Genomic DNA, 13,135 nt, shown 5'->3' on the forward strand with positions numbered 1-13,135 from the left:
AACTTTTTTTTTTGTCCTGTTCGGCTGTTAGGTTAAGTAGAATGGAAAATCTGTATCCCTTTCATGCCGGAACAGTTTTACTGTGTCACAGTGGAGTTTTTAAGTTTACGCTGTGGTATTATAATTGAGGTTTATTATTGATCAGTCGAACAGAACAAAGTTTCTAGAAGTGAGAGAGAAACAAAGACAAAAGACAAGCCACTAATTGTAAACAGGATGAGAGAAGTAAATTATTACATTATCTACAACAATGAAACATTAAATATGAGTGTTGCATGGGGCTGTAGTGCTACACCATTTGAGGGAAGGACAGGACAAGATAGAACAGGACAAGGACAGGAGAAGAAGCATGCAGGACAAGGGTCGTGAACCCGACTGTTCAACTGAAGTGCGGTGGCATTAATTATGTGAATTATAAAAGTCTACAGGACGAGAGTATAAGTGAGGGGATACACGCGTGATTTGCATATTCATTAGTTATTTGTCGCAGTAAGTGCGTGACCCCACACCCAGTGAAAGAGTCCTAGGCGTGTGTGTCTGCGGATACATGCAAGTGAATTTGATACCGTTTTACATGCACAAAGACTGACAGAAGTGTCCTGAAATTGCTGTGGCTGAGGACCCCACCCAATCAATCGAGGGGCGGGATCAGGCCCAGGGGTCCACCCGAGAGCATCCCGGCGGACGGGACACGTCCCACACCGAGGGACCCAGGGCGGTCCGCCGGCCCCCACCGGGTGGCCAGTTGTTGGGTGCCTCAGGGACCCAATACCAGCCCACCCACCGCCACCCCGCCCCGCCACCGCCAGGAGTGCAAGACGCCCCCCCAACCCGCAGGGCCCGCAATGCAGCCAGTCCCTACCCAGCCTGAGGGCAGGAGAGTGTCCCTTGTTTGTTGGAAAGGAGGGCGGATAGGGGCACCCGACAAGGGAACGATAAGCCCCAACACCGAGCAGTCATCCAGCCCGGCCTCAGGAGCAGCGCCATGCAAGTAAGTGAGACCCACCTCCCCCCTTGTTACTATGACTGCCATGTCCCCGACTGGCAGTCATTGGCCCTACCCAGTGTATCAGTGCCCCCCCCGAGTGTTGTGGTGCGGTGCGGTTTAAAAAAAAAATTCAAATCTAAGCTTGTGTAGAAAAAATATGTTATTATAAAATAATCATTCTTATTAAATTGTATTTATAATGTCATCACTTAATCAACGTTTTACATTTAAATTATTTAAATGATTATTTTACTCATTTTGTTTTTCATTATTTATGCTAAATCAACGCAGTTATTTAATTTAATTAATTATTTTACCAATTTTCGAAGAAAAAAAACGCTAAATTAATGCAACAGATGGCGGGACGGTGAACGACTGGTTAGAGCGTCTGCCTCACAGTTCTGAGGACTGGGGTTCAATCCCCGGCCCCACCTGTGTGGAGTTTGCATGTTCTCCCCGTGTCTGTGTGGGTTTTCTCCAGGCACTCCGGTTTCCTCCCACATCCCAAAAACACGTGTCGTAGGTTAACTGAAAACTCTAAATTGCCCATGTGAATGTGAGTGCGAATGGTTGTTTGTTTGTATGGCAACTGGCAACCAGTTCAGGGTGTACCCTGCCTCCTGCCCGACGATAGCTGGGATAGGCTCCAGCACGCCCGCGACCCGAGTGAGGAGAAGCAGCTCAGAAAATGGATGGGTGGATGGATAATGCAACATATATTACAGGGCTGTTGATGAGCTGCATGTGGCATTTTATAAGGGTTAAAATTGAAGAGGATTATTATTATTATTTTAACCCTCTACCGTATAGAAAATATTCTGAATAAATGTGAATAAACTAAACAAATCATCGGATGTCATGTAACTTTTCAATAAAGTTGTGATGTTGAAGCTCTTCAATCGGTGGAAGGAAACTTCAAAACGGGGAAAATGGGCGTAGCCACTTCAATCATGTGACCATGGCCCGGAAGTGATATAAACGGGCGGGAAGTTGAAAATTCGGCTAGTTAAATCAATTTTTTAAAACGTATGATGATATAAAGCCCGTTTTATTGGATAGTTGTGAATTTCCGTGTACAAGTGCGTAAGTAAGAACACCACAGTCAACCAGTGTATGCTAGCTAGTAACTACGAATAACTAGTCGATAGTTAGCTTGTGAAGCCAGCTAGCTCGCTGTCTTGTTTCTCTTCCGACGTCGATAAGGATGGCGGACAGACATCTAGTGCGGGATTTGAAACTTTGGGCGACGGAAGAGTTCAATCTGCCCCCAGAAAGACTGCCGCCTGACTGCTACTTGAAAACGTCGGTGTCATTATCGCTTTATTATGACTTGTTGTCACAGCCGATTTGAACATAGCAGCGCTAACCGTTAATGTTTCTTATTTGATTTCCAGGCTGTGTGTTGGGAAAGGAACGTCTATTTGGAAATATGTCACCAATCACGTTTTCCAAAAAAGGTTCATTTAATGTTTAAGTGGTAACTGCTGTTACCATATTTAATTTCTGTACCTCGCTATTGTATCATCAGTTTTGCTATTACACAGGGTGGGCCAAAAGTACGTATACTGCAGCTTCGTGATTCATGATTGTCGTCCCTCAACATGGTTTCTTACCAGGTTTAGTGTTTCAGTATAGAGCATCTAGTCAGGGTTGGGTTTTCAAATTAGGGCTCCGAGCCTTGTTCCGGGCTTCAAATCTTCTAGGGTTTAAAATAATGGTAAGATAAATTTGGTTTTCAAGGTCAGAGATTGGAGACTCTAAAAGTGACAGTGAGCCGCTTCCATCTTTTCTTCGGTCTTCCTTTTGTCCTTCCTTTAATCTTTCTTCCATAAATACGTTAAAGTGTAAACCTACTTTAGCCCACCCAGTATTTAATTTTTCTGAAACTTTGTGTGTAATTTGAACTAACTATACCTGAACACATATTGTATTGTAAGCATGGAATGTCCAAGTACTGACTGGTGTACTTCATTTCTAATGGGTTTTCTAGAACTGTGAAGATCAAGCGAGGAAATCTTCAGTGGTATCCTTTTCCCTCTGAATAACATATTGAGTCTGAACTCACTTTAGTAACCAGGTAACTAGATTTTTGTGTTGTGAGAGTAAAACGATCTAGATTGAGATGTTTTAAAAATTTGATATACTTAAATTTCAATTTACACTCTGCTGTATACAGTATTTTGGCACGCCACACTTGCAGGCATGCAAAGAGAGATGCCCGCACAGCTATGTTGAGCCTGGGGAGGATTCACTGCCTTGCTCAAGGGCACTTCGGCAGTAGTCAGCAAGCAAACTAGCCTCTCTCCAACAACTAATAGCAATTTATTTTTTGTCTACTGCGGGACTGAAACACTCAGCCTCTGGTCAAGTAACCACCCGCTCACAGTCCTGTTGTTATACACCAAATAAGCCATGCTTTGTTGTTGTGTGATGGAGTCAAAGCTACTACTACTACTGTATATGTCTTTTCAATTCTCCAATCGCTTCCAAATGAATTCCAACATTATGTATATGCTATTAATGTTCAGTTTATTTTCTTTGACAATGTATAAAAGGTACAAAGTGCTTCAAGACAAAGAGGTAGGCTATGATAAATTTCGAACTATTTGTTGTCATCTGCTAAAGCGATGACCAACCCAAAGTTCATTTTCATGTTATTATTTTGTGCTCAGGCGAAGCAGCGTGAGGGCCAGAGGGTGACTGCAAAGCAGAGTGAGCTTCAGAAGAAGATAGAGCAACTCAAGAATGAGATCGGTCACCTGGACTCAGAGATCAGAGCAACTGAGGAACAGCTGGCCACTCAAGGTTTTAACATTATGTCAACACCAAAAGTGTGTTTAAATGTGAAGAGATTGACCTTACTTTTTTTTGTTTTTCCACTCTTGCACAGAGCAGTCTATCAGTTCTACCTGGGCTCAGGTGGAGGACAGTCAGGGCAGGAATTTGCTTCTCCAGGCCTTCAAGCAGCGCTGCGTGTCAGGTCGCAAGATGCTGTCGAGTAACACTCAGAAGATCAGTGGCTACTGCCGGGCTCTGGAGCAGATGGCAAGGTAAGGCAGAAACAGTGTCTAGAAAAGTGTGATTTGCAAATCATGTTCAACCTATATTTAATTGAATACACTACAAAAACAAGATATTGAATGTTCAAACGGATAGACTGTACTGTCATGAACTTGGAATTTTATGGCTGCAACACGTTCCAAAAATGCTGGGACAGGGTCATGTTTACCACTGTGTTACATCACCTTTTCTTTTAACAACATTCAATAAACGTTTGGGAACTGAGGACACTAATTTTTGAAGCTTTGTAGGTGGAATTCTTTCCCATTCTTGCTCGATTTACAGCTTCAGCTGTTCAACAGTCCGGGGTCTCCGTTGTTGTATTTTACGCTTCATAATGCGCCACACATTTTCAATGGGAGACAGGTCTGGACTGCAGGCAGGCCGGTCTAGTACCCACACTCTTTTACTACGAAGCCACGCTGTTGTAACACGTGTAGACTGTGGTTTGGCATTGTCTTGCTGAAATAAGACGGGGCGTCCATGAAATGCTTGGATGGCAGCATATGTTTCTCCAAAACCTGTATGTACCTTTCAGCATTAATGGTGCCTTCACAGATGTGTACGTTACCCATGCCATTGGCACTAACACAGCCCCATACCATCACAGATGCTGGCTTTTGAACTTTGCGTCCATAACAGTCCGGATGGTTCTTTTCCTCTTTGGCCCGGAGGACACGACAGCCACAATTTCCAAAAACAATTTGAAATGTGGACTTGTCGGACCACAGAACATTTTTCCACTTTGCATCAGTCCATTTTAGATGAGCTCGGGCCCAGAGAAGCCGGCGACGTGTTGTTGATAAATGGCTTTTGCTGTGCTTAGTAGAGTTTCAAGTTGCACTTATGGATGTAGCGCTGAACTGTATTTACTGACATTGGTTTTCTGAAGTGTTCCTGAGCCCATGTGGTGATATCCTTTTACACGTTGATGCAGGTTTTTGATGCAGTGCCGCCTGAGGGATCGAAGGTCACGGGCATTCAATGTTGGCTTTCGGCCTTTCCGCTTACATGCAGTGATTTCTCCAGATTCTCTGAAGCTTTTGAGGATATTATGGCCCGTAGATGATGAAATCCCTAAATTTCTTGCAATTGTACGTTGAGGAACATTGTCCTTAAACTGTTCGACTATTTTCTCACGCACTTGTTCACAAAGAGGTGAACCTCGCCCCATCTTTGCCTGTGAATGACTGAGCAATTCAGGGAAGCTCCTTTTATACCCAATCATGGCATCCAACCTGTTCTCAATTAGCCTGTTCACCTGTGGGATGTTCCAAACAGGTGTTTGATGAGCATTCCTCAACTTTCTCAATCTTTTTTTGCCACCTGTCCCAGCATTTTTGGAACGTGTTGCGGGCCATAAAATTCTAAGTTCATGATTATTTGCTAAAAACAATCAAGTTTGAACATTAAATAAATTGTCTTTGTAGTGTATTCAATTAAATATAGGTTGAACGTGATTTGCAAATCATTGTATTCTGTTTTGATTTATGTTTAACACAACGTCCCAACTTCATTGGAATTCGGGTTGTACATTGCAGGAAAGCAGAGGTTGAGGTGCTGTTAGAAAATCCGCTTTCCAGCAACTGTGACATTGAAACACTCCTCTTCAAATCTCCAGTGGAGGCACAAGTCGTGGTAAGAACCTCTAAACAATGAATTTTTAGTTCCACTTTTATTTAGGAATTTAGCACAGTAAAGAAACGAAACAAAATCACAATTCACAGTAACAACAGAATTCAGATGCACACACTGGACACCGTTACATACATGATGAGAGCCAATACAAAATACTGCACATTAACCTACAAAAAAAGAACACAAAATACATGAATTACTACAAATTAATATATATACATAAAAATCCCTTTTACCTAGAAATGTTATGCCTGTTTAATGATCAATAAAACATTTTCCTCTAACAATAGCTACCCGAAGGTTGACCCATGACCCATTTTAGGTTTACAGACTGATTTACATGAAAACAACAAAAAAATCAAAAAGTCTTCCTTTTAATAATTTGATTTAATGATCTAGTTTTACAACTATTTTTCTAGTATTCAATCTAATGGAATCTGTATGTGTACTTATCAACTAATGACATCATGTTTTTCCATTAGCGTCAAGTGAGACTGCTGTGTAATGATAGGGTCCATTTTTATCAGTCTTTACAAGAGAGTGAATTGAAGACTGCAGAGTGTGGACGGTAGGAGCCTCACTTTATATTGCTCATAAAAAAATATTTTTAACTGCTTTTTACGGCTTTTTAATTTTTCCTACTGTCACAGTATGACTGGTGGGCAGAGGACTGCTGTGTTTCAGTACTGGTTAAGTGCTGTGGAGGTTGGTAGTTTAAAACTGCAATATTAGGGTTCTTATGTACTGTATGTAACATTGAAAAAAATAATTACTGCTTGTCATGTGTTTAGAACCTGGTGGATGCTCACCCTCCAAACCACATCCTTTCTGCACTGCAACATTTGGCTTCCAAAGAGCAGAAGGCATTGGATGTGAATGTGTCCTCTCTGGATGTACCTCATGATGTGAAAGGTCTTAGGTAGCCGAAGCAATAAGTTCACATCAAAGTATTTTGATTTATTTAAACAAATTTTCTGTTGTGAGTTATTATTTGCTGTTTCTATTATAGGTTCCGTTATGAAAACAATCATCTCCTGGACATATCTAAAGAAGAGGATGATGACTTGCCATCTGTTAATACCCTCTTACAGGTTATTCTTACAAACACATTAACAGCAGTACAGTGGTACCTCAGGTCATGTGTTTTTCAAGATATGAGCCATCGCTCTGCTGAAAAGTTGGATTTACGGGGACCAGCTATGGTGGTAACGAACTTCAAAACAAGTGGCAACTCGGCAGTTTGTGACAAATTCTTCATAAAAAGAGGCAAAGTGCTTGCTTCAAGCTGCTTATTGGCACTACTTTTGAGACATAAAGACAGTGAGAAAAACAGTCACTGGGCAATAAAAGGTTGCTCGTAATCTGGTCGTGCCAGTACTATACACACACACACACACACACACACACACACATATATATATATATATATATATATATATATATATATACACACACACACATATACATATATATATATATATATATATATATATATATATATATGGATGACTAATATAGCAATAGTCCAGTGCAATGACCATTGTGCAAAGGGCGCCGAGACTTCAAGGAATGAATGCAGTTTGTTTAAGTGACGTGCAGTGCGATAATCTGGGACAATGTCGATTGTGGAAATGTTGTAGATACTCCTCAGTCAGTGTGCAAGTGGTGGAGATGCTACTCTGGCATGGGTGGCCAGCCAGTATTGGTCAACAACAGATATGCAAATAGTGCATTGTGGCGAGACTACTACAGTGAGCGCACGAGTACTGTATAATTGGCCCGACAGAAATGTGACAACAAAGTCAAGACAAAAAATTGGCACCATGTTGCAATGGAATTGTAAGTTAGTTAAGAAGTTGATGGCAAGAGGGAAGAAGCTGTTGGAATGTCTGCTAGTTTTAGTTTGCATTGTTTGGTAGCGCCTACCTGAGGGAAGGAGGTGGAAGAGCTGGTGACCAGGATGTGGAGGGTCCAAGAGGATTTTGCACACTCTTGTCTTAGTTCTGGCAGCGTGCAAGTCCTCAAGGGTGGGTAGGGTGGTACCGACAATCTTTTCAGAAGTTTTGATTATCCGTTGCATTATACTGCCAATGCCCACACACCAGAATGAGCAGCATATAACCCATTGAATTATCATGCACAAACAGTTTCACTCTTTACATTCTTTTAATTGTTACAGTGTGTGTTTTTTTTTTTTAAAAAGTGATATTTTTCTTATTAAAAAGATATTATACATTTTGTTGTTGGTGTTTTTTGGAGTGACGCAAGGCAAATTTATTTATATAGCGCAGATTTATTTATGTAGCGCAAAAGACATTCAATCATTCATTCATCTTCCGTTCCGCTTATCCTTACAAGGGTCGCAGGCGTGCTTGAGCCTATCCCAGCTATCTTCAGGAGAGAGGCGGGGTACACACTGAATTGGTTACCAGACAATCGCGGGCACTTGTACACAAACAACCATTCACACCTGTAGGCAATTTAGAGTCTTCGATCAACCTACTACGCATGGGATGTGGGAGGAAACCGGAGTACCGGGATGTATTCAGAACCTAAACCATTTAGTGATTAATTGACCAGTAGCAGAACTGTAAAGTTTGTTCTATAGCTGACTAGGAGCCAGTGTAGAGACTTTAGAATTGGAGTAATATGCTCTGATCTCTTGGCGGTGCTGGAACAGATTATTTGCATTTACATTCATTTCAATCGGGAAAGATTATTTGAGATCTGAGTGTTTTGTGTTCCGAGCATCATTCACACAACAAATGAAACTTGTAAATCAAGGCACCATGTATTAATGTTTTGCGACACATTGTATATGTAGTAAGTGAGTGCTGTGTATATGATTGCAGGCTAAATGGCGAGAAGTGGAGGAGAGTTTTGTTGAATTATCGCAGACTCGCTCCAGAGTCCAACAACTCCAGAACCAGCTGGTGGCTTGCAGGAAGCAGGCCGAACAGAAGGTGTCTGGCTTTGTCGATGACCTCCACAATGACACATTGGCACAGTAAGTCCACTGTGCAGAATTTTCATCGAACCACCACAGTAGTCAAATTGGAGATTGTTTCGTGAAGTTTATTTATTGTTAATTTCCTGGTTATTGTGGATAGGTCAATTTTGGAACTGGAGCTTCAGTGTGTGATGAAGGCTGCAGCCAGAGACTATATTAAAGAATGGTGTATCCACCGTGACCAGCATGCCAGAAGCCAACAGGAGGCGCTCCGGAACCTTTGCAGCCAGTGGCAGAACGTTATGGACTTCAGACAACTAGTGGTGAGACTCGCTGCCCAAAATTGAGATTTTCCCTTTCGGATTTAGTTCAACTTGTGTTAATGTGTCTGGTCAGGTCCTCAGGCAGGAACAGATTAGAAGTCTGATTAAGGGGAATTCATCAGCTAAAACTGAATTGATCCACATGCACAAAGAGGTATTGTTTCCATCTGTGATCCCCAAAATTTTTTTCGTAAAGGACAATTTATCAACGATCAATCTTGCTGTTTTCGTTTTAGCTACAGGACTTTCTGGAGGGCAAACTAGTGCCACAGTGCAAAGATGTCAGCACTGCTGCCATTAGTATAAGAAACTCCATCTCCAAGGAGGTTAAACAAATGGGCACCATTTCGCTTCGAGCTCTGGACCGGAGAACTGTTGATGGGTAAAAAAGCATGTTCACCACTTGACGGTGTTCACTTGCATTACATAAACAACCATGAAAACTGTCAATGACCTACAATATTTATGTGACAGTAAGTGTGTTTGATACAGTATTTGGTGGAAATGCCCAACACTGTTTCTCTTCAAGCTTGTGAGGACATAAAAAGAAAACGTACAGCGTATCAGAAAATTACCCCGTTTTGCCGATTTGGGCTCAAACATTATCCATCCATTTTCTATCATACTTTTTTTCCTCATTATTTTTGCGAGTGATTTAAAGTTTTAAGTTAACCTAACATGCAAGTTTTGGGGATATAGGATGAAACCGGAGTACTCAGAGAAAACATACGCAAGCATGGTGAGAACATGCAAACTCCACACAGGAAGGCCTGACCGGAGATTCTAACCCCGTACCTCAGAACTCTGAGGCAGGTGTGCTAACCACTCACTATTCCACTGCACTGCTCGTTTAAACATCATTTAGATCAGTGGTGTCGTTTTCACCACAGGCTGCATCAGGGGTTATGGGGTCAGGCTATAAAGGTGAAAACACGTAAGTACTGGATATCATCTCTGAAGATGTAATGGTACACAAAATTATCACGGTTTATTATGAACCTTCACGGTTCAGTTCACAGCAAGGGCACAAAATGCACACAAAAAAAAAGCTTATTTGCTGTAAACAGACAAATTCAACATTTAAAATGAAACATTCAATCATGCATTCATCTTCCGTTCCACTTATCCTTACTAAGGTCACGGGCACGCTGCAGCCTATCCCAGCTATCTTCAGGCGAGAAGCGGGGTACACCCTGAACTGGTTGCCATCCAATCGCAGGGCACATATAACCAAACAACCATTCACACTCACATTCACACCTAGGGGCAATTTAGAGTCCTCAATTAACCTACCATCCATGTTTTTGGGATGTGGGAGGAAACCGGAGTACCCGGAGAAAGCCCACACAGGCACGGGGGAGAACATGCAAACTCCACACAGGAGGGGCCAGGATTTGAACCCTGGTCCTCAGAATTGTGAGGCGGGTGTGCTAACCAGTCTTTCACTGTGCCGCCTAAAATGAAACAACAGCTGAAATTTTTTTTAGGAATGCACAACATCAATAAATGACGCAGACAAGTGCAACAGTGAACAGTTTATTATGCTGTAAAAACTAATAAGTTTTATTTAGTTTTTTTATTGCTTCTGACTTCATTTGGAGAACCTGGGAGAGGCTGTTTAAATTCAGTTGGAAGTTAAGTTTGGATTGTACCATATATTTTTTCACACATTGTTATCCACATATGTGTGAAGCCGTTTCAAATGAATTAACAAGTTTGATATTCACTAGCTGTGATGTCCGCTTGCTAGAAGCTGAGCTCCTGCCCTATGTTTGTTTACAAACTCGGCCTGTGACTATAGCACCAGGTAGTTGCACTTGTTGTCCCTTACCTAATATTTTCTGTGTGGGAACCCTAATATTCGCCCCATCATACTACATAATTGCAACCACATTTGATGATCTTTTTATTGCTACTTTTAAACAGAAGTCAACTTCTGACTTCTTGTTGAAGTGGTGAAAACTTCTGAATCCAACACTGTAAATTATGTGCCTATTTGTTGCTTCAGAATGCAGAGAATTCCCGCATCATGGCTGTCCATCCATCGCTTGCATTCGTCAACCTTCAGCAGCCTGTGTCAGAACATGGTGTTCCCACTCTACAGGGTGAGCGCACAACACTTGAATCTGTTGTGACCAAAGTGTAACCAACTTTTTGTTCTCACGCAGCACAGCGTTCTGTAATTTGGGTGCATGATTCAGTATGACTGAAAAAGAAAGGTTGTGGTGTCGTGGGCCCGTTAGTTTGTTTTGATTGCTAAAAGTCATATTCATTTTACTGACCACTAGGGTCGCGGTCATGCTGGTGCCTATCTCACTGGAGACTGGGGGAGAGGCGCGGTACACCGTACACCCTGTACTGGTCGCCAGCCAATCGCAGGGCACACATAGACAAACACTCATTCACACTCACATTCACATCTATGGGCAATTTATAGTCTTCAGTTAACCTACCATGCATGTTTTTGGGATGTGGGAAGAAACCAGAGCACCTGGAGAAAACCCACACAGGCATGGGGAGAACATGCAAACTCCGCACAGGCGAGGCCAGATTTGAACCCGGGTCTTCAGAACTGTGAGGCAGATGTGCTAACCAGTCGACACCGTGCCACCCCGTTATGTGAATTTTACACTTTTTCTGTAATTCAATTTGTCTTTATCAAGGCTCCAGAGGAGTTGTGCGCCCAAGCGTGCTGCGACCACCTCGAGTGGCGTTTTCTTGTTCAGTTACTACAACTTAACTCTACCACGCTTCGGAAATCCAAGGAGTGGGCGGCACGGCTTCTTGCATCTGATCACAATGGTAATCAAAACAAAGCATTGAGTGTTTTTGATTGGACAGTAATTATTTCCCTCATTATTGTATTTTTAAGCCTTGCTGTCCAGAGTCGAAGAAGAAGATAAGAAATTGTTGAAGTCTCTGGTTCCAAGGGCCAGAATTCTGACCCAAAAATGTGCAGAAAGCCTTTCTAATGGAGAGAAAGTCCAAACGGCCATCTCTGACTGGTGAGACGCATTGTGAAAAGCAAGACACCTATTGAATACTCAGGAGGACTGACAGGTTTAGCTATTACTCCTGTCAGTTATTATACAGCAGGGATCACCTACCTTTTTGAAACTGAGAGCTACTTTTTGGCTACTGATTAATGTGATGGGCTATGATGCACTGTTTTGAAATAACACATTTGCTCAAATAAGCTTTAATATTGTTTATAATTATTATTAGTGATATTCATCTACTGTATGTAAAGACACCGATTTCCCACAAAATGTATAGTTGTATTTCAAGAATGATTTAACAAGGTAGGAAACAGATAAATATCAATATGCAAAACTTTGTTTCTTTAAATCTCTGCAAGTGTTTACATTTTCAAATGATTACTTCTACAACATTCCTAGGAAATCGAAATGTCCCATCACTAATTTTAGAACAGGCCTGTGGGCTACTCATGTGGTCCTTCGGGGCTACCTGGTGCCCCTGGGCACCATGTTGGTGTACAGTATTTGCATATCCAGCAGCTCTCAGGAAATATGTTTAACTTTGCATGTTCTGAAATTCTTTTACAGTTCAGTGAATGAATGTAGATTTAAAAAAAAAAAACATGTTTAATTGGACAACAGCATTAAAAACAGTCCGATTAGTTTTAGGCTGTGACTTGATCCATAATGGAGTGATGCTTTGTATTATTGGAGATGACAAAGTATGAGCCACATTTATATCATATTACATAACATTTCTGCATATTGTAATTTGTTGTCATCTCGTTTGTTTTCTGCCTTTGTTAACCTTGTGTTTGTGTGTTTGTTCACACACGTAGGTGGGATCAGCCAGCACAACATGTCCTACCTGATGTCTGCAAAGGAGGACTGACTTTTCAGCAGTGGTTAGAGAGGTGGAAACTAGCTGCCAAAGCCTAAGTGAAAGGAGAATAGTTTACTAAAGTAGCAAAACTGTCTTGCTGTATTGGTAATGAAAATGCACGATTTAATGGTAATTCTCACATTATTCATTATTGTTCAGTTCCTGTTTTACAGTGTTATGTTGTGCTAATAAATACATATTTGTCATCTGTTCGTGTCTTTCTTGAAATGAATAAAGTGGCACGTTATCTTATAAACGTTTACAACCATGTATTATATACGCATATTATACATGCATACGAAGCTCAACAATGCT

The 13,135-nt window shown here is 41.5% G+C and overlaps 1 protein-coding gene across 4 annotated transcripts; it reads left to right on the plus strand.

The window, feature by feature from the left end:
• The first annotated feature begins 1,957 nt into the window (after positions 1-1,957).
• Positions 1,958-13,026, plus strand: haus5 (HAUS augmin-like complex, subunit 5). 4 transcript variants are annotated; one of them, XM_061684652.1, is made up of 20 exons: positions 1,958-2,067; positions 2,192-2,290; positions 2,383-2,445; positions 2,979-3,011; positions 3,544-3,568; positions 3,661-3,793; positions 3,879-4,038; positions 5,590-5,686; positions 6,169-6,254; positions 6,337-6,391; positions 6,478-6,605; positions 6,696-6,777; positions 8,539-8,693; positions 8,797-8,959; positions 9,033-9,113; positions 9,196-9,341; positions 10,968-11,064; positions 11,623-11,761; positions 11,832-11,964; positions 12,777-13,026. In XM_061684652.1, exons 2-20 carry the CDS (start codon positions 2,193-2,195, stop codon positions 12,874-12,876), a joined length of 1,974 nt encoding a protein of 657 aa, XP_061540636.1. In that variant the 5' UTR covers positions 1,958-2,067; position 2,192; the 3' UTR covers positions 12,877-13,026. The 4 variants fall into 4 exon arrangements, with proteins under 4 accessions (XP_061540636.1, XP_061540638.1, XP_061540639.1 ...); XM_061684654.1 differs by lacking the exons at positions 2,192-2,290; positions 2,383-2,445 and having other exon boundaries at positions 3,884-4,038; XM_061684653.1 differs by lacking the exon at positions 1,958-2,067 and having other exon boundaries at positions 2,271-2,290; positions 2,383-3,011; positions 3,884-4,038.
• The last annotated feature ends 109 nt before the right edge of the window (positions 13,027-13,135 follow it).

This window comes from Phycodurus eques, chromosome 8, assembly GCF_024500275.1.
Source record: "Phycodurus eques isolate BA_2022a chromosome 8, UOR_Pequ_1.1, whole genome shotgun sequence".
NCBI lineage: Eukaryota > Metazoa > Chordata > Actinopteri > Syngnathiformes > Syngnathidae > Phycodurus > Phycodurus eques.

Coding starts and splice junctions, on each gene's coding strand:
- haus5 (XM_061684652.1), top strand. CDS start 2,193: ATGGCGGACAGACATCTAGTGCGGGATTTGAAACTTTGGGCGACGGAA. Junction 3,012..3,543: donor AAGCGAGGAAATCTTCAGTG/GTATCCTTTTCC, acceptor AATGTATAAAAG/GTACAAAGTGCTTCAAGACA. Junction 3,569..3,660: donor AAGTGCTTCAAGACAAAGAG/GTAGGCTATGAT, acceptor TTTTGTGCTCAG/GCGAAGCAGCGTGAGGGCCA.